A 26,527-nucleotide genomic window follows, 5' to 3' on the forward strand; every position below is an offset into this window, starting at 1 on the left:
TTTGACATGAAATCATTCCGGGGTACTCAAGGATTCTCCAAAGAGACCTAGTACCAAAGACCTTTCACTGCTATGGTGATGATACTCAGTTATACATCCAGATATCGTTTTACATCACTGGTTTGCACTCAAGTCCCACAACTGTACAGTAAGAAAGGAAGAACCAGGAGCCTAAAGACTTGGATGTAATGAAACACCTCTGTCCAATGACCTCACGACTCCGTAAGATCTTTCCAATCATCTCTTGATCACAAAGGCCAAAGTTGCTGAGACATGAATGTCACTGGTGAGATAAGTGAATCTCTCAACACCTTCGACACTTTCATCACAAACAGATGCACGTTTGGTCTCCGGGGTCCAGGAAGTCTGTGAAAGTCTTGATCCAGGAAGATCACAAATCCAGACACTGATTCCTCACTCATCTTCTCAAGTGCTGCAGGTTACCTTTGAACAGAATCACAGAATTAACTACTTCACAAAAGTATTCACTGATGGAAATTTCAAAACAGTAGAGGAACACTTAGACAATGATGGTCTGTTTCATAACTCACTAAACATTAAATGAAACACTTGTTTCAGACAAAGATTCATTGGTTTGAAACATTCAATACAGCAAATTAATTTTACAAATGTGATGTACATTTCCGAAACACTGGAAAGTGTAAGAATTACTTCAGAACTCGATTCACTGTTTCAGCATGTTCAAAATGAACAACTAAATGAACTCAACTCATGACAGCACCAGGTTATGCCCAATAAAATTAAATGAAACACAACAGTAAAAATAACAAAGTTTGAAACCGTAAAAGAATCATTTGTTTCAGGTAATGATTTGCTGTTTCAGAATGCTCTAACACCAAAAATGAAACAATCATTTCAGCCACTAATTCATTTATTCACTTTTCAAAAATGTGCAAAACACTAAGTGAAATATTGAAATGCTGAGAACATTAAATGAAGTTTGCTTCTGATGATGATTCACTGTTTGAATACACAGAAACCACTAAATGAACAACTCCAGATAGTTATTGTTTCAAAGCACTTGAAACACTAAATGAAAAAAATTGCTTCAGAGAACGACGAGTTCTTCAAAATACTTGTAGCACCGCGATGGCAGCATGTAGCAGACAGATGGATTCACGGTGACACTCCTGTATCACATAAACTCTTTGGTGGTGGTAATAAGGCACTTGGGGCCTTGGCAGAGGTATGCACTCTGATGAATAAACCTTACGAATTCTTATCAGCATGATCACCTATAACCCTTACAACTCTTCCATCTCATTTCTATCACTGCCTCCATTACTTATACAGGATTAAGCCTCACATTAATTGGTTTCACAAGACACCCCAGACTGCACACCAGCTGTGGAAGCCAGTAATTTGAATCTACTTAATTTGGGAAGGTATTGGTATCTTCTGTCTTCTGAGTTTAATTTAAAAAAAGAAAGAAAAAAAAAATCACAACAATTCATGCATTTTCTCTCTTCACCCCCTCTTTAGGGCCTTAATGAGGAATTAGAGCCAATAGCATTATTCATTAAATGTGGCTTGCCAGCTATTTATCACTGTAACAATATTAGCATATTTGTTTAAATTTTCAACACCTTTTTTTAGCATTCGGAGGAACCAGGTTTAGCAATTTTAATAATCTGGCATTGAACACATCAAATTGAATGCCTGAGAAGAACCAGTGGCAAGCCCTGGAATCAACTGAACACACACACACACACACACACACACACAATCCTCTAATTACCGCCTCCTCCACTCCCTGTCTCTTATTCCTCGCCTCCTGAGAAGCAGGTGTAAAATATCACATTTTTCCAGCGTTTCTCCCTGAGGTGGCGCTGGCTTGGACTCACACAACATAAATTTACCCTTTCATACCCCCCCCCCCCCCCCCCCACACACACACACACACACACACACACTCACACTCACACACATTTCTTTCTACAAATAAGTTCTCCCTCCCATCCCTCCCTCTCTTTGATGTGCTTGCCACATCTGCACAGGTTTGTTAGCTGGTTACCAGGTGAAGAAGGAGAACCTAATTAAGGCTGGATGAAGTGGGACTGGCTGAGACATCAGATATGATCTGCTTTAGGAAGCGTTGTCCTCATAATTGAATAGTCAGTGATTGTGATGGTACCTGCCTCTCAGAGATTGTTGTGCATCCAGGAATATGAAGAAATGAAGCTCCAGCTTTGTGTTTTCAGTTAGAAAAGCTCATTGATTCAGCTAAAAAGTGGTGGTGGTGTGATTAAAGGATAAATTATGGGATAAACTATGGATGGAGTGAAGAATGAAATGGTAAATGGACTGCATTTATATAACGGTTTTCCATCTGCATCAGACGCTCAAAGCGCTTTACAATAATGCCTCACATTCACCCCAGTGTCAGGGTGCTGCCAAACAAGGTGCTCACTACACACCGGGAGCAACTAGGGGATTAAAGACCTTGCCCAAGGGCCCTTAGTGATTTTCCGGTCAGGCTGGGATTTGAACAGAGGCTCCTCTGGTCTGAAGCCCAACGCTTTAACCACTAGACCATCACCTCCCCTACCACTAGACTGTCCTACACTTTGTTCAGAGGCAGTTAAGGAGACTCTTGGCAGTCCATCATGTTTGACTGAAGTCACTGTCCTCAGAAGATTTCCAGTGTTTAAAATAGAAATTATGCATTCAAAACGATGACTAGAGAGACTAGAGAGACTATTTACTACCCAGATTGCCTTAGAATAGAGGGAAAAGGAAATAGATTTTATTTTTTTTTAATTTGCAGAGGGCAGAGGCAGGGTCCAGTATTTCCTGGTAGTCCAGCGTCGCCATCTGAACGGTCCCCCCTAAAAATCAGCCCTGCCCCCGCCGCTTTCACTGCACATGCATCATTTCGGAGCATTAGCAGCAGTTCACAGATTATCACCTCGTTTCTGCTTAAAACAGCCTTGCTTCTGCTTAAAACTGACTTTAGAATGATTTAAGAGGTTTTACTTTGTCATCTGATGGTTAATAATCACATTATTCCCTTTGATCGCTTTGGGTGTACAGAGTCAGATTCAGACATGCTGCTGTCAGTGCTCTGATCATTTCCCCCATTTTTTTTATTATGAAGTAATGCTGAATTTATGTGGAAATGATTGTTGTACAAAAGCTTCAGATATCTGCAGCTGAGAGAGATGATGACTGGAGCGCAATTTGAAGCAGAAATGAGGCGATAACCAATGAATCGCTGCTGATGCTCCGAAATGACGCATGCGCAGTGAAGGAAGGGGGGACTGATTTTTAGGGGGGCAGTTTGGTCGGCAACACTGGTTGCACACACACACACACACACACACACATATAGCACCTCATAAACACATCATCACAGGTCTGGATTTCAGGTAGAATTTTTTTTTTTTAATTTGCGGAGGACAGAGGTGGGGTCCAGAATTCCCTAATAGTCCGGTTGCACGTGCACACACACTCACTCACACACTCACACACACACACACACACACACACACACACACACACACACACACACACACACACACACACACACACACACACCCCTTCACCTGAAGTTAGATCTGTCCACACATCATCATGGACACAGGTCTGGATTTGAGGTAGAAAATAGGTTTTTTTTGTTTTTTTTATTTTGTTCCAAATCAAAACTCACTCTGATCACTCACATTTGTAACTGAATCCACTGTTTTGCTAAACAAGTTTGTTTTTGTTTTTTTTCAAAATGCTAACTGCTTAAAACACTTAACAAAACATTTGCTTCAGAAGATTCATTGTTTCAAAACACACAAAACACTAAAACAATCAGAACTGAGTTAACTATCATAAAATGCTCGTGACATAAAATGAAACAGTTGCTTCAGAAAACAATTCTCTGTTTCAAAACAAACACTGTACAAAAGCATCATCTATTGAAGTTTGAGTTTAGTGAAGGCAGAAATAAAAATTCTTGATGAACATCTGCACCAATTGCTTCAGAAAACATTTTACTGGCTAAAAATGCTCGAACTGGCAAATTGTTTTACAAAATTTTTCACGAGTTCAAATAGCTCAAAATAATAATCCGACAGTTGTTTCAGTAAAATGTGAAATGCTCCTAACACAAAATTAACAAACTGCTGCAGACAGTGAGTCACTGTTTCAAAATGTTCAAAACACCAAAAGAAACAATGTTACAGAAGACAATTTCATATTCTGACATGCTCATAATCCTGGACAAAGCAATTGTTTTGCAAAAAACATTTTCTGTTTTAGAAACATTCAATAACATAAATGAAAAAAAAAATTGTTTTGAAATTTTGGAGCTGAGTATAAAGACCTGGAGGACGTTTTGTGGCTTCAGCAAAAACGTGGCACAAATTAATCAAACTCAGTGCATACACTGGAAGCCTCACAAAGAATGATCACATAAACATGTGTTTCAGGCCTTTCATAAGCCATTATTTTTCATCAACGTGGATGTTTGAACTTTGAACCATGACGTGCACTCTTTCTGAATCATCCACTTTTCGTGACATTTGTATTTTATCTTCTGCTTTGTGATTATTTGTGTTGTTTGAGTTATCAGCACCGTAGAGTAAAATCTGAAAAACACGTCTGTGCTGTGTGTTTCAATACATGTAGGTCACCAAAAAGAAAAGAAAAAAGGAATGAACGATGTTTGCAATATTTTTGCTCTTGGCTGGCCATATGGATTAGGCATATGCTGCATATATATATATATATATATATATATATATATATATATATGTGTGTGTGTGTGTGTGTGTATATGTATATGTAGTTGTATGCAAAAGTTTGGGCACCCCTGATCATTTTCATGATTTTCCTTTATAAATCATTGGTTGTGTGGATCAGAAATTTCATTTAAGTATATCATATAGAAGACGAACACACAGATATTTGAGAAGTGAAATGACATTTCTAGTATTTACAGAAAGTGTGCAATAATTATTTAAGCAAAATTAGGAAGGTTCATGAATTTATGTTTTCAAATCATTTTATTGATTTGAATACATTTACACTAATTATTGTAACACAAAATTGGTTTGGTAAGCTCACTGACCCTTGACCTCCTTACACAGGTGAATCCAATCATGAGAAAGAGTATTTAAGCATATGCGAATGTTTCCCCTCTTTGCATCTCTTCTAAAGAGTGGCAACATGGGAGCCTCTAAACAACTCTCAAATGACCTGAAAACAAAGATTGTTCAACGTCATGGTTTAGGGGAAGGATACAAAACGCTATCTCATAGATTTCAACTGTCAGTTTCCACTGTGAGGAACATAGTGAGGAAATGGAAGACCGCAGGCACAGTCTTCAAATCTATGTGATTAAAAACGTCCATTGGAATTTTCTCAGGGAATTTATTGATAGTAATGTTTGTGTTAAAACTGTCCACAGTTTTGCTCTTAAATATGATTTTTATTAATTGTATGTAGATGTCTAAAAGATTGTTGTAGTTTTTGTTTCAAGCGGTGATTTATGTTTAAGTTGAATTTATTTTTGCTCCTAAAATGTGTATTATCAGTTGTATGTAGATCAATAGATTAATTTTTTTTTTTTAGGTTTCATTATTAATTCAAGAAGATTTTTTCTTATTATGTCTGAACATTTTTTTGGAGTAGCGTTTGTGGTTTACCACTTAAGAAATGTTTTGTAATGTTGAAAATTTTTCATTTTATGTGCTTTTTGAGCAATGATGTTTAATTCTGTAAAGATTAATTCCTCTGTTATCAATTAAGTGATTTCAAAAGTTTCCATTATTGATTTTATATGTTCCACAATATAATTCCACATTGCAAGTCACTATTGGAATAAAACCTACTGAATTTTAAAACATTTATAAAGTTTGTTTTACTTATTTAGTTCTCAATAGGAACAATCACAAAAATTGTAGGTAATTGAGCAAGAACATTGCACGAACATCATATGAAGAAAGAATGAGGACAGGTAATGTTCGCATTCGAACATTCTACAAATGTTCATTTAATGTTCTGCTGCAACTGTTCATATAATGTTTGTGAACACTTGTGAACGTTTATATAATGTTCATTGAATGTTCGCATGCAAACATTACCTGTCCTCATTCTTTGTTCATATGATGTTCATGCAGTGTTCATGCCACGTTTGCAAACGTTCTCATGCAAACATTCAATGAACATTCAAAGAACGTTTGGTTTCCAGGTGGGTAGTTAAGGCCCGAAGTCGAAGGCCAAGAAAAATCTCAGATAAGCAAAGGATGGTGAGAATAGTCATAGTCAACCCACAGACCTGCTCCAAAGACCTACAACATGATCTTGCTGCATTCAACTATCATTCAACTATACAACACACTTTGCAGAAAGAGACGCTGGATGAGAGAGTAATGCAGAGGAAGCCTTTTCTGCATACATGCTACAAACAGAGTCACTTGAGTTATGCTAAAGCACATTTGGACAAGCTAGCTTCATTTTGGAATAAGATGCTGTGGACTGATTAAACTAAAATTGAGTTTTTGGACATAACAACGGATGGTATGCAAGACTGGAAAAGAACACAGCATTCCAAGAAAAACACTTGTTACTTACAGTAAAATTTGGAGGTGGTTCTATCATGGTGTGGGGCTGTGTGGTCAGTGCAGGTACTGGGAATCTTGTTAAAACTGAGGGTCACATGGATTCCAGTCAATATCATCAGATTCTTGAGAACAATATTCATGAATCAGTGACAAAGTTGAAGTTGCACCGGGGCTGCATCTTTCAACAAGACAACGACCCTAAACACTTCTCAAAATTTACTAAGGTATTCATGCAGAGAAACAAGTACAATGTTCTAGAATGGCCATCTCAGTCCGCAGACCTGAATATTATTGAAAATCTGTGGTGTGATTTTAAATGGGCTGTCCATGCTCGGAAACCAACAAACCTGAGATGTTTTGTAAAGAAGAATGGTCCAAAATACCTTCAACCCGAATCCAGACTCTCAATGGAGGCTATAGGAAGCGTTTAGAGGCTGTTATTTCTGCAAAAGGAGGATCTATTAAATATTGATGTAGTTTTTCTTTTGGGATGCCCAAATTTATGCACTTGCCTAATTTTGATTAAATAATTATTGCACACTTTAAATCCTAGAAACTTCATTTCATTTCTCAAAATATCACTGTGTTTGTCTGCTATATGATATATATAACTGAAATTGCTGATCCAAACACCCAATAATTTATAAAGGAAAATTATGGAAATCATCAGGGGTATGTATATATATATATATATATATATATATATGTGTGTGTGTGTGTTATGTGATGCCATGTTCCATAAAAGGAGAAAAGAAAAGGGTCCAGTGAGTGATATCAAACAAATGATGGCCCTTTGCATGTGTTGAATATAAAGCCAGAGATAAAGAAAAACTTGGTTCATCATCATGACCAAACTGTCATCCTCTCATTTAATCACTGTTTAGTTACCCTCAGTGTGACCTCAATCATTTGTGCCATACGGACCGTAATTCAACATTTAATGTGACTATAACCTGTCAGAAAGAGGCAATTAGATGTACGCGTGTGCCTTGTGGTCTGTTGCTCTGTGATTATCAGCAGGGTAAAATATATCCTTCAGCTGGACCGGCCAGTCTAAGAGCTTAACAAAAAGCCCAGGGAAGCTGACAAGGGCACCATTTAGTGGGACAAATGGTTTTCCTCGTGTTTCCACACATATTAATGATGACAGGCCAGAAGGCGGCTGCTGAGGTCGATCGCCATGAGTTGTTTTCTTAGTCACTTGGACGACTTGAATTCTAACTTTATTTAACTTAGTGAATACTTCATGTGGTCATTGCTAAAGTTATTGTACTGTCAATAAATAAATAAATAAAATGTGGAGAAAACCTAAAAATATAACTCTGCTAGCCGCACACATTAAAGCTACTGTGTGTAGGATTTATTGTCACCTAGTGGCAAGGTTGGAGAATGCATTATGCTGTCGTCAGTCACAATATTGGAATTCAGGCTCCCTTGCTTTTTCTTATGATAAGCAATAGTATGATCTCCCAGTTCACTAAAATGAGGGCTCTCAAACTTGTAGCCAGCAACCTGTAGATGGTGTGTGTGTGTGGGGGGGGGGGGGGGGGGGCAAGTACTCTTTTTTGGGGTGGGGAGATGCTGTGACAACATGGCAATGCAACATGGCGGCCTCCATGAGAGGGCCCACTCCCATGTGTATATGAATGCTTGTGACAACACATTGATTCGTAGTTGTAGGTACATTAATGAACAGATAGTTAAGAATACTTTATTCAATTTCCACAAATAAAGAATCTTACAAACTATACCTTTTAAGGTTTTTTTGGGGGGGAGGGAGGGCCTTCATACTGTTATATTTTGTGCATTCATGACAAGTTGGCAAGTGGGAAATTACAAACTCCTTCTCTGGCAAAATTATTTGAATGCATCTTCAGGTTTGACTTTTTTGCTGACAAACTTACTTGGAAATTCAATGCTCGAATTTAATTGACTTGATGTCACAACAAATGCTGTCATGGCCTCTTCCATTGTGACTGTTGAGACAGTAATGTGACAAATGTTATTTCATTACTTTTAACAAAGTAATGATACTTTTATATTTTATATACTTTTAACAAAACAAAAATCTCACCCCTGCCACAATTCTCCATGTAATGTGGAGTTGCGTCAGGAAGGGCATCCGCCGTTAAAACCTGTGCCAATTCAACATGCAGATCAACCTTAGATTTGCTGTGGCGACCCCGAGTGCAAACAAGGGAGCAGCCAAAGGGACTTGCAATATATGATATGTTTGCATTCTTTATATATTAGTGAAGTTGCTTGCTAGCATTCATCAAGTAAACTCACACTTTTCCAAATTCGGACATTCCCAACTTGGGAGTTCTGAATTTAATGTTGTCTTGAAGGTAGCATAGATCCCCCAAACCGTCCCTCTTATCTCACCTTCTCAAAAACATGTTTATTGATGACACTGACCCAGTTGGATTTCCAAACCTGAACATCAAGCGTTGATTGGCTGAGATTTCCTATGTCACCACTGCAACATTGTTGTTACACAACAATAATGGACAATAATGGGGAATACTATGTTGGCTCTCAGAAAAGCAAGCATGTGTCAACATATTGTTAATGTCCCATAATTCTATGACTGTCCAGTCAGACTTTATCCCAATACCAAAAGAAAATTTTGGGGTGTGAAATGACTTCTGTGAGACTTTTGTGACGTACGTCTCAGAAGTCCATATCTGAATTCCGGTTTCGTCTGTGGCACATGCCCAACACAGCCTGTGGAAGAGAAAAGAATAATTCATTTCTGCTGACAGCAACAGACAGAGGAAGCAGTTGTCTTTCACACCTTCCTTTTTTTTTCTTAAATCATGCATCACCTTAAGCTGGTCTAACATTATCAATGGGAGACCAGATTTAAATATTGTCAATATTTGATATCTGATTGCGTCCATTTTTGGTGCAAAAATAAAAGAATAAATATGAATCCCAATCAGGTCCTGCAATTCATGGGAAAAGTAGCACTGCAGAATGGTGTGAGCAATCGGGAAAGTCTTAGGGCCCCTTCACACATAACACGAAAGACGCAGAAACCAGAACAAAATCCGTGAACCAAACACAAAATGGGGAACCACGAAACATTCCACCTGCTATTGTGAGGGATGCACGGTCGCACAGGCGTGCATGACACATCAGCAGTGGTTTTGTGCATGAGCATGAGCGTGCACAAACACAGTGCGTGCAGCTGAAACATGTTGCACCACATCATGCTGTTGTTGTGGAAGAAAAAACAAAAATCCAGCTGGAATATGTTGAACCACATCGTGCCTCTGCTGTGGAGAAAAAACAAAAAAACAAAAATCACACACCATAAAAAAACACTGTACAAAATGAAGAAGCATGTCTGTTCCTCTGTAGATGACCCATGGTCACAGACGTACAATCATGAAATGACACCAGTGAAGCAGTGCACTCTTATTATGTCCAGCTGGGTATAAAAATAATTAATACAATCACCAGACACTGATAGATGTGATATTAGTGTATAATTAGTGAAAATCACTGGGTTGGTATAAAAAAAAAAGGGGACCCAATACAGAACCCTGCAGCTAAATAACCCTGGTTAAATAAAAAATAAATGCCACTCCCGAGATTCAAACCTGCAATGTACAAAAGCTCTGATTAACAGACAGAAACTTTACCACTGCGCTACAATCACTGTCTTATAACAGGAGCATGAAATGCTTAAAATCAACAAGGAGATACACGTTTAAAAAAAAAAGAGAAATTAGACAATGTATGGACACGTGTGTTGACCGGCCCGCAGCCTACCAAGGTGCGTTGTGTGCCACCACTGCAGCCCGGCGCAAAGACGAAAGACATTTTATGTATTTCCACATGAGGATGGCAGACAGAGACACATGCAGACAGAGACACAGTACTTGCTGTTGGCATCTACGCCCCCCCGTCTGTTCAGTGCCCAGACCAACGTGTCACTCTCTGTTTCTGTGTTATGTGGTCATTCATTTGAGTTATTTGTTATGTAATTGCGTAGGTAGGTATTGACGTAATCATTTATATACACTCAACAAAAATATAAACGCAACACTTTTGGTTTTGCTCCCATTTTGTATGAGATGAACTCAAAGATCTAAAACTTTTTCCACATACACAATATCACCATTTCCCTCAAATGTTGTTCACAAACCAGTCTAAATCTGTGATAGTGAGCACTTCTCCTTTGCTGAGATAATCCATCCCACCTCACAGGTGTGCCATACCAAGATGCTGATTAGACACCATGATTAGTGCACAGGTGTGCCTTAGACTGTCCACAATAAAAGGCCACTCTGAAAGGTGCAGTTTTGTTTTATTGGGGGGGGGGGGGGATACCAGTCAGTATCTGGTGTGACCACCATTTGCCTCATGCAGTGCAACACATCTCCTTCGCATAGAGTTGATCAGGTTGTCAATTGTGGCCTGTGGAATGTTGGTCCACTCCTCTTCAATGGCTGTGCGAAGTTGCTGGATATTGGCAGGAACTGGTACACGCTGTCGTATACGCCGGTCCAGAGCATCCCAAACATGCTCAATGGGTGACATGTCCGGTGAGTATACCGGCCATGCAAGAACTGGGACATTTTCAGCTTCCAAGAATTGTGTACAGATCCTTGCAACATGGGGCCGTGCATTATCCTGCTGCAACATGAGGTGATGTTCTTGGATTGGCACAACAATGGGCCTCAGGATCTCGTCACGGTATCTCTGTGCTTTCAAAATGCAATCAATAAAATGCACCTGTGTTCTTCGTCCATAACAGATGCCTGCCCATACCATAACCCCACCGCCACCTTGGGCCACTCGATCCACAACATTGACATCAGAAAACCGCTCACCCACACGACGCCACACACGCTGTCTGCCATCTGCCCTGGACAGTGTGAACCGGGATTCATCCGTGAAGAGGACACCTCTCCAACGTGCCAAACGCCAGCGAATGTGAGCATTTGCCCACTCAAGTCGGTTACAACGATGAACTGGAGTCAGGTCGAGACCCCGATGAGGACGACGAGCATGCAGATGAGCTTCCCTGAGACGGTTTCTGACAGTTTGTGCAGAAATTCTTTGGTTATGCAAACCGATTGTTTCAGCAGCTGTCCGAGTGGCTGGTCTCAGACGATCTTGGAGGTGAACATGCTGGATGTGGAGGTCCTGGGCTGGTGTGGTTACGCGTGGTCTGCGGTTGTGAGGCTGGTTGGATGTACTGCCAAATTCTCTGAAACGCCTTTGGAGATGGCTTATGGTAGAGAAATGTACATTCAATACACGAGCAACAGCTCTGGTTGACATTCCTGCTGTCAGCATGCCAATTGCACGCTCCCTCAAATCTTGCGACATCTGTGGCATTGTGCTGTGTGATAAAACTGCACCTTTCAGAGTGGCCTTTTATTGTGGACAGTCTAAGGCACACCTGTGCACTAATCATGGTGTCTAATCAGCATCTTGATATGGCACACCTGTGAGGTGGGATGGATTATCTCAGCAAAGGAGAAGTGCTCACTGTCACAGATTTAGAATGGTTTGTGAACAATATTTGAGGGAAATGGTGATATTGTGTATGTGGAAAACGTTTTAGATCTTTGAGTTCATCTCATACAAAATGGGAGCAAAACCAAAAGTGCTGTGTTTATATTTTTGTTGAGTGTACCTGTCCCGGCGGTGGTCTGTGTGTTGAATGTGACACGACGTGTGCACTGACCTGTCATTTCCAGAAGTCAGTGTGCTGCAGTCAGATGACAGGGATCACATAGGTGGCTGACCGGCCCCTATGTGATCATGTCTGTACATACGTATAAGCATTTTATGCAAGTGTGCCACCCCCGCACACCACATGTGTAGGGAGGAGCGGGGGAAGAACACACAAACACCACATGTGTTTCAGAGAGAGAGTGGGGAGGGGAATGACACACGCGCACACATGCACGCCACATGTGTGTTGCTTTTTGCAACCCCACCCTCGTGGGGACATAGACAAATTTCACATTCAGCTCAAAAGTGATCATCTGCTCACTGTTTTTGTGCTGACAGCACGAATGGCCACACATTTTCTAAGTGTCAAGCAAGCGGTGCTGGGTGTTCGTGTGTGCCACCTGTTATTTGGCCAGCACCTGCCATGAGAATGATTGAATGGACTCTCACAGGGCACATTTTGTCTTTCGGCCGCTGGTGTGCGTGAATAATTGTAGCGACAGCTCCAATTTTTCACGAATAGCATGCAATTCCTCCTTTGTGCACTAGTCGGCTTCAATCGTGTTATGTGTGAAGGGGCCCTTAAACATATTTTTAAAAATTGTGATGTCAAGACACATTGTGATCTACAAAACATGAATAATCAGATGTAATTTGTGCAGATAAAGGGTATTATACATCTTTTTCTTTAAGAGTAAAATACAATGCAGATTGTTTTCTGTTTTGGACTGAATGGTGAGTGATTTAATTGGAGCGGGGTGAAAATTGACCGAAGGGTGCAGCGATCATGTGCACTCGGTCTGTAGGGGCTGTGTGCAGGGGAGCAGGGGCTGGCGTACAGCTCTGTGAAGCACAGGGTGCCATGTGGGACACAGGTCAGTGAAGTGCATAGATCCACTTATCATACATGTGTATGATATCTATGTGGTAGATGACAAATGTAGATGGTATGTTGCGCTCTTCGACAGAAGACCAAAACACACATTTTGACTTCTATTGTAATAAATCGGGCCCGATTTCCTCATTTTTGGAATCAGGAAGGGAGGCTGGGCCATGTATTGGCAATGGGAGACCACCTTTTAGTTGCCTTCTGTTGCTTATGGATTTGGGTCGTGGGAGGGGGCTAGCATTAGTGATCTATATTAGCTTACATTGCATAAACTCCAGAAGTCGCTGCAGCTGCTTGCCTTCATTTTCTTTTTGTCCAGTGCACGAGACCACGTCAAACAAAACATGGTTAATCTTATGTTAATCAATCTGCCTGACCATGATCACGTGTGCCCACACACACACACACACACACACACACACACACACACACACACACACACACACACACACACACACACACACACACACACACACACACGCCCTTCCTGTGTTACAGTCAGAGGGACAAAGTCTCGAGTGGTAACCTGTCATTCTGGAGGATATGAATAGCCTGCATCTCCAGCCGCACTTTGGTTAGCCCAAGTCTGGGACTTATTATAGTGCCGTGTTTATGCATGTGTCTGCGCATGTATTTGTGTAAGTGCAACCCCGTGTCACTATGTGCGTGCATTTGTGTGAGTTTCCGCATACGTGTATGGTTAAGTAACCTAATGTCTGCTTGAATTCCCTCAAAATTGTTTACACAGTATAACTTTACATTTTGTTGTCAGCTGCAAGCAATATTTGTTCCTGTTTTTGGTCCACGCTTTTTTCACTTCAGGTACATTGCAAGATTAGAAAGTAAAATTGTGGAAAATAGGATTATTTCTCCTCCTCTATCTGGCGATACAATTTAAGCGGTCCTTATGTGCTGTTTTGCCTGCAGTGTGTAACATAGAAACTGCTCCCTTAATTAATCAGGGAATCAGTTATTTTTATTTACTTAGTAAGTTTGAGCCCCTGTCTAACAGGTTTAGGTGATTTCCACAGCAGGGATTCGCCGCCAGCCTTTATGAAAACAAGTTTGCACCAATTTCAGCTGAAAAGTAGGAGTGAATCAGGCCTAACTCCTATTCCTGATCCAAAGCCTCCATCTGCAGCTCCCTTCCGTCAGTGTTGTCCGGCCCGATCACCTCGACAGCAGAACTGCAATAGATGCTCATTCAGAGCCGGGTGCATCAGAAGCATACAAATGAAGCATGCTGAAAAGAAACAAACAGAATAAACACTTCATGTGCATCTATGGATGCACTGCAGGGCTGGCATTTGCGTCCGAGGGAGCACGGGGTCTGGCTGTGTGTGAGCACGTTTGTGAGTGTTTTGTGCTGAATCAGAGCACGCTGAGGGAAAAGTGAGTGTGCAGGTGAAATAGCAGGGACAGGAAATGCCTTTGTGTTGGAGTATTGTGCACCGCACAGCGCCAAAACACTTTGCTCCCCATTCAAGTGCTGGTGAGTGACACGGCCAGGCCTCAGGCCTGCACACCATATGGGCTCAGGCACACTGTGGAATATGTGCACGTGCACGCGGATCTGCAGAAGGAAAGATGAAAGATGTTATTTCCCCATTATCTCGCCAGTTAACAGCACAGTTGTCACCTACTCATCAGGAGCTGTGCGGTGGTGAAACCTGATGAAGTCAAAATGAAGACAAGGCTCAAATAGAAAACTAACATGGATATTTTTACTGCTTTGCATAATCTTTTTTGTGTTGTTAAATTCCCTGATTTTATTGCAATGAATAAATTTGATTATTGTGTTACATTTCAGGCAACCGAAACCTTTCTGTTGAATGAAGAACCCTCCAGAGGTCCTGGGATGCCTGAATGCTTTGTAGTATCAGATTCATACAGGGTATGATTTTATTTATTATTTATTTATTTATTCCTTATTATCATGTTTTCATGTGGTGTTAAATGTGTCATTGCTCATTAAGTTGACTGATAGTCTGTTTTCATGCGCTTGGTAATTGCACTACAATCATAATGTCATTCACAGCTCTCTCTACTCAGCTGCAAACCATTACAATCATTATTTCCACATACACATTTAAGAAGAAAAGAAAAAAAAAAAGGAGGCCTTTGCAACTCCAACAAAGTACCCTCACCTCATGGGAATGAAAATGATGACAGTAATATGCAGAGTGCTGAGTTGTACAAAATGAAGAAAAAGGAGAAAGCAAAGAAACAAAGGCAAACATCTTTAAAGCTGGAGGGTGTCGGAATTAGAAGTGTTTATTAGCATAAATGGAATACAGTGAAGCGCCGTCGGTGAGAGACCCACAGGTGGCTTGGACCAGTGCTCTGTGCACGTTGCTGGCTCCAACCATGCAAGATGTTCTCCAGTGCAACTCACCTTTGCGCAGATGGTTAAGAGGGTTTGGCTGAATCAGTTGAAATCTGGGTTTCTTTTATCAAGTCTGAGTTTCCTTTTTGTCTGGGGTTTCTTTTATTCTGAGTCAACTTAATTTCCTCTATTAGTTTTTAAAGTCGTTTATCCCTTCCGCGATTTGACTTTTAAATGCTCCATAGATCTACCATGTTTTTATTTATTCTTGCTATTCATTTTAACTCCTTAAGTCTGTTTGTATTTGTTTTTATTAGTTTTATTGTTGTTTTATGTTGTTATGTTATTGTGTTTTTTTTTAACGGACTACTCAAATGAAATTGCCCTTGTGGGATTAATAAAGTTATTGATTGATTGATTGATTGATTGAAAGTTCTCAATTTAGGTCTACTTAAATTTTACTTCTTTTGCGCAGTTGGGAAGTTAATATCTCATCATTGTCTGGAAATTTCAGTAGTGCACTTAGGTTTTCATTACCCATCCGATACCAACCCAACATAAGTCACAGTTAATCAAAATCAAAATAATACTTTAAATAAAAGGCCGACCCCCTTTCTCACTCAGCGCACCACCAGTCTAAGGCTCCAAGTCCTTGAAGGAGGAGGGAAAAATACATGAGTTTTCCTCTGTGTGTTGCAGCAAAACACTGACACAAATCGTTTTATCCTGTCACAGTTCAGAAGAACGGAAACAGTGTTCTTGTCCTAGATTATCAGTATGGAAGACCTCACAGTAACACAGTTCTTCAGCGGTGAAGTAAAGTGCCTTTATTGTCATTGTACATACATACAGCAAAAATTTGTCCCCTGCATTTAACCCATCCTAATTACAGTTAGACACAATCCAACCACTAGGTGCAGTGGGCAGCCACAGTTCAGCGCCCAGGGACCAACCCCAGATGTAGAGACGCTACCTTAGTCAGGGGCAGACAAAGGAGCAGACCGTAAATAAGCATGTTTTTGATTGTGGGAGGAAACCAGAGTGCCCGGAGGAAACCCACGCAGACACTGGGAGGACATGCAAACTCCACACAGAAAGGGCGGGAAGCGATCCCACGACCTTCTTGCTGTGAAGCACCAGTGATAACCACTAATCCACTGTGCCACCAAAGCTCCAATGGATGGCTCACCAGCAGGATCCAGTCCAAGCTTGGGTGTGCAAACACCATGAACTCCATCCCACATAAAACCTGGCCTGTTATATAACAGTGCAGTGTGCAGATATTTAGTTTAATGTAAAGCACTGACATACAGGTCAGTTTAAACTTAAAGTGAGGATGCACACCAAAATGACAGCGACACTCATGCTCTGCCACGAGGCCTAAGGACTTTGTGTAATCCTGCTGCACCTCGTTTAGTAAATTATTTTGCTTACAACATGTTAACTTACTGCCCTGCAACAGGCTAACAATTTGTTTATTAGTGTATAATCATGCAACAATGAACTGATGTGTTTTCATAAGCTTAGGAGACTCCATATTCACATGGTAGTGGTCCCCTCACGAAGGCTGCCATGTTGCACTTCTATCTTGTTACAGTAGCACTAAAGGGACAAACTTCAGCTGGCCTTTGCATTTTGCAGCACAGCCAGAAGATTAAAGGTAAAAAGAAGAGGAATCAGTGGTTACATGTCTACTGATAGCTAGTGCAGGCTGACAAGTATAAGAACCCTCATATTTATGAAACTGTGGATCATACATATTGATTATTACAAGAAAAGGCAAGGGAGCATGAATCCCCATCGCCAAAGAAGCAAAAACATGAAAAAAACCAATATCATGACTCACAACAGCATAATGCATTTTGCAAACCCACCACTAGATGACACTAAATTATACACACTGTAACTTTAAAGATGCCACAGATTTATACTGATCTACATGATATAAAATGGCAGTGAAGTGTGTGTTTTGTGTGTGTGTGTGTGTATGTGAGACTGAAAATGTGACTGTTAATGAGGTGAGAGCTGGTTTATAGGCTGCACTCTTTGTTTCCCACTGTGAGACTCAGTCTGAATCTCATAGAGAATCTGGGTTGCAACGGTGTATCGTGTGTCTCAGGGTGCAGAAATGAACCATTATGGTTGTAATTGAGTAGCGTGGCTGCTCCGGGACAGTTTTGTAGAGGGGAGGAGCGTTGGCATGGATGTATTGGATTCCAGGGGCAGCGGGTTCAAGTGAATCCACGGCAGCATGTTTACACCGACTTCAGAGATCCACATCCTTAGAAGACATTTCCAAACCTTTCCAAATGTTGCATGTCCAGTGATGTTTTGTTTTCATCCACATTTTGTTGCTATAGTACTTTTTAGACAGTCAGCTCAGCTGCAGTTGGCCATTTGGCTCAGTTTGCACACAGACCAATCACTGCTCAGCCCAAATTTAAACTACCCAAACACAAAGGTGGTGGGCAGGTCTCAAGCACTCACTCATTTCCTCCTGCATTTTTTATTGAACGTGCAGGAGAAAATACAAACATTCAGGCTTTAAGTTCTTTATCTTGTAGTTTAGAATCTTTAAATCACTATCACTGTCGGAAGTTACAATCGTCTGCAAACGCTGCATGGAAATAATTCTTGGCAACTCCATTTAGCTTAAACCCACATCACAGTAGAGGCTGAATGGTGTCCAAATGAAAATTCGACCTCCATTCGGGCAAAGTTGAGGTGCAATTGTAAACTTCCGACAGCATGCACTCCAAACAGTCAGGCAAATTCCTATGGCCGGCCTGAATGTTGAGCACGTTCAAAACATTCGAATTGCAGTCGAGGTGGAAAAAGCTCGATCAGCGGTCAAAGTGCGGTCTGAACGCAGGCTGACTGCGTTCTAAATATTCTCATGGCGTCAAAACAGCATTCGGAGAAGTCTGATCGTGCTCGAGACACATTTGCCATGGTCAGGCACTTAAAATCCTGCCAGCATGTGTAGGATTGTGCCACAGATGAGCCTTACGTGCACCTCCACTGGATCCCGTTTGGGGTGCGCAAAGGAAATGTTGTTATGTGCAATGTCTGTGGCACACGTTCAGCTTGTGAACTAGACGTAAACATTGCGCAATCAAACCAAAAGCACTGTGTGTCACTGCGAGTCAATGCATCTCAGAGCCGTGGAGCAGTGTGCACATCTGAATGTGGTGTCATATCCATAATAAACCTTATATTATGGATACATTGTCATTCCCTCCCATGGGTCAGATAATGTATGTGAAATATTACGATCATCATAGCTGTAACACCACGAGCAGATGTGCCGCGCTGCTGCCCCATAGTGAGTCAATGTATTTCTCTAATGCACATATTATGACATGGGCACCATTGAACCCTTTCGAAGTAATGATGTTCCAACTGTATTGCCAAGCCATTATAATATAAATAAAACAGAAAACCACCTTTGGAACAGCTCCAGATGTGTCTCACAGTGCAGGGCGAACAGCAGCCAGGCAGCAGCCTGTGATAAATTCCCTGTCATCCTGGGAGTGCCATGAGATGATTACATCAACCAAGTGCTGACGGCACATGCCTCCTCCACCACACAATATATATCCCATATCACGTGCCATCCAGTGGTGCAATGCACGCCACCCAGCCAGACAGCAGGATGCCCTGCAGTGCACACGTGAGCTCATATCAGCCGATTGCCCCATTGCACGTGAGCTCATATCATGTGATCGCTATGCAGCTCATGTGTGAGCTCATATCAACTGATCATCCACTGCGCGTGAACAAGCTCATATCAAGTGATTGCCCAGCTGCACGTGCATGAGCTCATCATCTGATCACTTTGCTGCTTGTGTGCAAGCTCATATGAACTGATTGCCCTGCTGCGCGTGCATGAGCCGTCTGAACAGTGGACCATCCCCTGTCCACTATACAGTTGATTCCTGTTGAGTAAGAGAGAGAGAGGGCGCAGGAGAGGGTGGGAACGCATGCAACGGGGAGGGGGAGGGGCATCTGGCCTCAGTGTAATAGTCATGTCACAAAAATCCAGCAAATCTTCGAATGAAGTGTTGACCAGAGGAGAGAAAAGAGCCTACAAAGAATAGTCAAGAGATCAAAGGACGGAAACAGAAATGTGCTTGTAGTCCATGTATACCACGTGGAGTGTCAGTTTTTTTCTAAATACTGGTAACCTTTAGTTCACTTGGAAAATGTTCTGCCTTTTTAAAATTTTTTGCAAAATCAATAATCAAAGAAATTCAATTTACATTATTTGGTCTTTTATGGTTGATGACATTGTAACTGTAACAAAAGATATTTTCCAGATTAATCTACTTCTAGCCATAATTGAGCTGTTTTCATAGAGATGCAGGACTTGCTGATGCAGTGAAAAATTACCCACATTTAATATGAACTGCTTTAGTCCAAAAATTTGCTTGTTGCAGTGACATTTTTGCATGCGCAGACGTAGAACTGTGGTAATTTCAGGATGTTTGACACCCAACATCTGTCATGTTTCTGTGTAAAAAGTAAATACAAGCAAGGTGACCTCCAGCAGCCACTAGGACCTTGCAGTTAGCAACATACTTTCAGAAAGAACTTGATAGGTGTGTACAGTGCATCCGGAAAGTATTCACAGCAGTTCATTTTTTCCACATTTTGTTATGTTATAGCCTTATTCCAAAATGGAGTAAATTCATTTTCCCTCAAAATTTACTCACAGCACCACATAAGGACATTAAAAAAAGTTTTTTTTTAATTTTGCTAATTTATTATTTAAAATATACAAATAAGAAATCACATGTACATAAGTATCCACAGTCTTTGCTCAGTACTTTGCTGATGTACCTTTGAGAGCAATTACAAACAACCTCAGGTCTTCTTGAATATGATGCCACAAACTTAGCACACCTATCTTGGCACAGTTTTGCTCATTCCTCTTTACAACACCTCTCTAGTTCCAACAGGTTGGATGGGAAGCATCGGTGCACAGTCATTTTAGGACAAGGGTCGCCAAACTTGCTCCTGGAGGGCACCTGCCCTGCATGTTTTCTAACTCTCTCTGTTCCACTCCCATGCAATTAACTCTATCATGTGTGCTCAGCCAATCCACAGCTGGAAGACACCACTTAAAAAAAAAAAGTGTGACTTGAATAGGTTCACATGGATAACATACTGGGTAGGGGCTCTCCAGGAACGGGGTTGGTGACCCCTGCTTTGTGACTTCATCATCAGTCAGTCACAATTACTTGTTCTCACAGTGTGTGTGTGTACTGTGGTTGAAACCTTAAATTATCCATCAGTATACTTTGAGGGAAACTACACTCAACAAAAATATAAACGCAACACTTTTGGTTTTGCTCCCATTTTGTATGAGATGAACTCAAAGATCTAAAACTTTTTCCACATACACAATATCACCATTTCCCTCAAATATTGTTCACAAACCAGTCTAAATCTGTGATAGTGAGCACTTCTCCTTGACTGTCCACAATAAAAGGCCACTCTGAAAGGTGCAGTTTTGTTTTATTGGGGGGGGATACCAGTCAGTATCTGGTGTGACCACCATTTGCCTCATGCAGTGCAACACATCTCCTTGCATAGAGTTGATCAGGTTGTCAATTGTGGCCTGTGGAATGTTGGTCCACTCCTCTTCAATGGCTGTGCGAAGTTGCTGGATATTGGCAGGAACTGGTACACGCTGTCGTATACGCCGGTCCAGAGCATCCCAAACATGCTCAATGGGTGACATGTCCGGTGAGTATGCCGACCATGCAAGAACTGGGACATTTTCAGCTTCCAAGAATTGTGTACAGATCCTTGCAACATGGGGCCGTGCATTATCCTGCTGCAACATGAGGTGATGTTCTTGGATGTATGGCACAACAATGGGCCTCAGGATCTCGTCACGGTATCTCTGTGCATTCAAAATGCCATCAATAAAATGCACCTGTGTTCTTCGTCCATAACAGACGCCTGCCCATACCATAACCCCACCGCCACCATGGGCCACTCGATCCACAACACTGACATCAGAAAACCGCTCACCCACACGACGCCACACACGCTGTCTGCCATCTGCCCTGAACAGTGTGAACCGGGATTCATCCGTGAAGAGAACACCTCTCCAATGTGCCAAACGCCAGTGAACGTGAGCATTTGCCCACTCAAGTCGGTTACGACGAACTGGAGTCAGGTCGAGACCCCGATGAGGACGACGAGCATGCAGATGAGCTTCCCTGAGACGGTTTCTGACAGTTTGTGCAGGAATTCTTTGGTTATGCAAACCGATTGTTTCAGTAGCTGTCCGAGTGGCTGGTCTCAGACGATCTTGGAGGTGAACATGCTGGATGTGGAGGTCCTGGGCTGGTGTGGTTACACGTGGTCTGCGGTTGTGAGGCTGGTTGGATGTACTGCCAAATTCTTTGAAACGCCTTTGGAGACAGCTTATGGTAGAGAAATGAACATTCAATACACGAGCAACAGCTCTGGTTGACATTCCTGCTGTCAGCATGCCAATTGCACGCTCCCTCAAATCTTGCGACGTCTGTGGCATTGTGCTGTGTGATAAAACTGCACCTTTCAGAGTTGCCTTTTATTGTGGGCAGTCTAAGGCACACCTGTGCACTAATCATGGTGTCTAATCAGCATCTTGGTATGGCACACCTGTGAGGTGGGATGGATTATCTCAGCAAAGGAGAAGTGCTCACTATCACAGATTTAGACTGGTTTGTGAACAATATTTAAGGGAAATGGTGATATTGTGTATGTGGAAAAAGTTTTAGATCTTTGAGTTCATCTCATACAAAATGGGAGCAAAACCAAAAGTGTTGCTTTTATATTTTTGTTGAGTGCAATAAATGTAGCTTTAAGAAATTACAGAATTTGTTTGTTTTTTGTTTCTGTTAGTCCAAGTTTTATTTTTTTTCTGTGCCTGTTGCTTTAAAAGAAAATGAGCTGGTGCTCGCAACACCTTATTTCTTCATGGAAAAAGCGAGTCTGTCCATCACACCATGTATGGGTGCCTCAGAGGGCCTAAACAGGTCCAGTGAGCTGGCTGAAGCCTGGACATATACTTTCATGACATATGTCCAGCCTAGTCTCACAATTTTTTTTCGTGCTCCTGTGACGAAACGAGTCAAATTTTCATGACTGGCTTTTTTTTTAAACTCACTATTACTAACCCTACTCCTGTCCCCAACCCTAACCTTAACCATAACCTAATCTTACTCCTTACCCCCACCCTAACCATTACCACTCCCCCCACTTCACTTTTAATTTCGTGCAGCCATCACGGAATGAATTAGAATGAATTTGTCCTGCCGTGACAAAAATGAGGCGCTTTTCGTCACAATATCACAAACCAATAGATTAATGTATATTTCGAGTGCTGAATCACAACTTGCCGTGAGACCAGGTTGCATATGTAAAACAAACTATTTTAAGACTAAATTTAGCTTGTAGCAGCAAAGTTTTCACACACAGACATATAAGTGTGAGAAGTTGGGGATATTTAGACTGAGGAAATTAAGACTGGGTCTTATTTAAACGCAAATAACTATATATATATATATATATATATATATATATATATATAAAATTTTTGCTCAATATGTCTCCTTTAACTGACTTCTGCTATACCAAACAGCAAAACCACCCTGTTTTTTTATTTGTTTTTTTTTTGTTGTTGTTTTTTAATCTCGTGCCCCTTCTATAGAGACGCAGCCAGGTGTGGTGTCATCGCTGGCTGCTGTGTCAATGTACTGCGTTGACGTTTCAGGGGAAATATGCAGCTTCTTTCATCCTCGAACAACCTGTTTTCCAGATCTATGGCCCGAAGCTTTGCTGAAGTAATCTCGCTGGCTCCAAAACTCAACACATCCTTTGTTAGCGCGCCGACATACAACACAGATCGCTGCTTTTTCTGATAAGTCACTGTAGCAAGAAAGCCTAATTTGCAGTTGTGTGCCGTCACCAAACTGATGGGTGAATTAGAGTGAAGCGTATCATTACAGCGCTGACCACTGCGGCACGGCGGTAAATATGTACACCCGAGCGTGTGAAAAAGCAGAGCCGCAGCAGACCCACCAACCATAGCATATGGCTCTACCATATGTGACTTAATGAGAGATTTACTCACACAGACCACTAAATGTGTGGCTCATTTAAGGAGCCATGGCCGAGGAGTGTTTGCGTGTGTTGCATGCAAGTTGGCTCTGTAAAGGGAGGGAGAGTTGATCCCCGGTAAACGACTCGGTGTAACCTTTTGCACTCTTTTGTGGCGCTTGAAACGGCTCCAGGCGAAGACTTAAAGTACCGCAAAAGTTGCATGAAGTCACCTGGAACCAAGAGGTGCACGGCGCGTTGCATTTCGGGTGTGTCTGTCTGCGTGTGCATCGTGTATCATATTCGCAGAGGAATGCTGCCTTGTGTGGCGGCGAGGACAGGAGGTTACAGTTTTGTGGTGTACTCCTCACTGCACACTTTCCCTCCCTGCGTGTCTCTGGCTCGCATATCTGGCCGTGTGCAGTAATTGGCCACACAAAGCCCAGATCTCTTTGTTTCGCCTGGAGACTCTTGTGGTATAAATGCACAAGCAGTAGGCCTCGTAAATCTGTGGGTTTCCAATGTCAGGCCCAAAATCTCAGCTTTACTTCTTTACAGTGACTTCACTCCCGCCCAGATTCACACTGTACCTTATACGGTGGCTCCCTTCCAAGAAACTTTATGACTTTTATGTGAAATGAATATCACTCACTACACTACTGTTTGTGTAAGAAACGCAGTTCTTTCCACCTCGCACATCCAAACTGAGGATTTTGAAGCCGTTCAGAGGCTGTGATCGTGCCTGTCTTTGTGTTTGGTAGTTTTCATAATGAATGCTGCAGTCTGTTTTGGTAACAGTTTGGTTTGGACTCATCTCACTGGTTTTAAACTACGCTTGTGGGTTGCAGGCTGGGTCAGATATGGTTCGGTAGGATCTTACACCCCCTGATGAAATGTTACATTGATTCAAATGCCTGTGTGTGAGGAAAAGCCATAAATTTGCTTGAATGTAAACAAAGCCTAATTACTGGACATGCAGTGTACAAAGATGGCAATTGCTACAAAGTGTCAGCATTAAGGTTGACATGGCGATTTCATGATGCATTATGCCAGTTTCATGAAGCTGCAGCTGGAGTATGAACCTTTTTTAATTGCAGCAATCAGTACTGGGGCCAATCAAGACATTTTTTTGATTGAACATCATCAGATTCATTAAACATGAATCTTAGATGAGTCTACGTTCCATCGGCTCCCCTTCATAAGCACAGTGTAGACAGAACTGGAACCACTACTTTGAGTGTTTTCCAAAGCAGATTTTGCATGTTGAATTGGCACAAATTTTACACCAGATGCAACTGCACATTACACTGAGAAATGTGGCAGGGGTGGGGTTTGAACTGGGAACCTTCGGCACTGAAATCAAGCTCACTAACCACTTGGCTACCAAGCCTGCCTTAGCATATTTAAGCTCTGGTTCACTTCAAATATGCACTGTATGTTTCTGAAGAATGGCACATGTGATATCTTATGTAATATTAAATAATAAAATGTATTTTTAACAAGTAAAACTACACATTACTTAAGAGTGTTGTAGTTTTACTACTACAATGCTGGACAAGCTGGAATTGATAAGAGTCATGTAAACAAATCTGTTTGTTTACTTTGTTATATTGTAAAAAATACCTAAATAAATAAAACAAATGAATAAAGAATAAACATTAAAGCTGTACAGCCTTTCAGATTTCACAAAACTGAAATCCAAGCATTGTAATCCCGTTTTGCAAAATTACAGCTCATTTGAATGAAGAGAACATATTTACCTTGGGGGAATTCCATAATGAACAATAATTAATATTTTATTTCCCTTTAAACGCCGTCTACAGGAGTTTTTGACTATGTGTGATGCACATGCATGGGGCATGCACACTAACATTCATAAGATGTCTTGTGACTCCAACTCTGTCTAATGGCAGTCCGTGATGACATAACAAAAAGTGATTTAATCTATTAGTTCGTGATACCGTCGCAAAATGTGTTACATTTTCATGATGGTATCATGAAAATGTAACACATTTTCATGATGGTATCATGAAATTATTTTGTGACAACACCATGAAATTTGGGGTGATACGAGGGGGTGTGGGCATTATGGTTAGAGTTATTGTTAGGGTTAGGTTTAAAAATAGTGAACTAAACTTGACCATGTCACAAAAATGTGACACATTTCATAATGGTATTACAAAATATAAAAGCATGAGACTGGGCAGTGTAAATCACTATAGAGGTGTTATCTGGTTTCAAAAACAGCATTTTTAGATTTCAAAGTGTTTATTATTCGCTAACGTTTACAAAATATATGAGAAATAGATTTATACAGAAATTAGCTGTTATGGAGCATTTGGATTATTTTGTTCAAGTGAGCATCCAGCTGGCATCACTGCGACTCTCTACTCTGATTGGCTGTCACAGTGTGCTTCCCAGCATCCCTTGCACAAGTCGGGGGAAGCCCCATGTGATCTATGGCATTGCTATGGTCACTATTGTAGAGTGTGTGGGTCACTGCTGAACACGGTTCATGGCCATCTGTAATGTTTCCCTTTCAGGGAAAAATGTATTAATTTTTTCCAGACGAGTCAAATTTTGATCATATAGACAATGTCATATTATGAATCCCCTATTTAAAGGCTAATAGCTAAAATTACAGGGGTGTCAATGAAAATTTTTATGACGTATGACTCTTTAAAAACAAAAAACCAAAGGCCGTACAACTTTAATGAGCAGCTTTCATTGAAGGTAGTTTTTTTCTTAATGCAATGCAGGGCTGTTGGATTGTCAATCGCACCCTGCTTTGAGTTGACTTTAATGTGTTTGCAGTGTGCTCTGTGCAAGTATAATATCTTGGAAACTACAAGTATAATATTTGGGACTCTGTATCTGTAGACACTTGGTATGAAATGCAGGACTGTGAAATGAAAATTGTGAAATCCTTGAAAAATTTGC

The 26,527-nt window shown here is 41.2% G+C and overlaps 1 protein-coding gene across 5 annotated transcripts in view; it reads left to right on the top strand.

The window, feature by feature from the left end:
• The window catches only part of nfixb (nuclear factor I/Xb), a 333,084-nt gene that overhangs the window by 6,306 nt on the left and 300,251 nt on the right, over positions 1-26,527 (top strand). For all 5 annotated transcript variants that reach the window (XM_034189498.1, XM_034189500.1, XM_034189503.1 and 2 more), the window contains exon 2: positions 14,972-15,055. In XM_034189498.1, coding sequence (XP_034045389.1) covers positions 14,972-15,055 — 84 coding nt within the window. The remainder of the gene's footprint in view (positions 1-14,971; positions 15,056-26,527) is intronic.

The sequence above is a fragment of the Thalassophryne amazonica genome, chromosome 16 (genome assembly GCF_902500255.1).
Source record: "Thalassophryne amazonica chromosome 16, fThaAma1.1, whole genome shotgun sequence".
Taxonomy (NCBI): Eukaryota; Metazoa; Chordata; class Actinopteri; order Batrachoidiformes; family Batrachoididae; genus Thalassophryne; species Thalassophryne amazonica.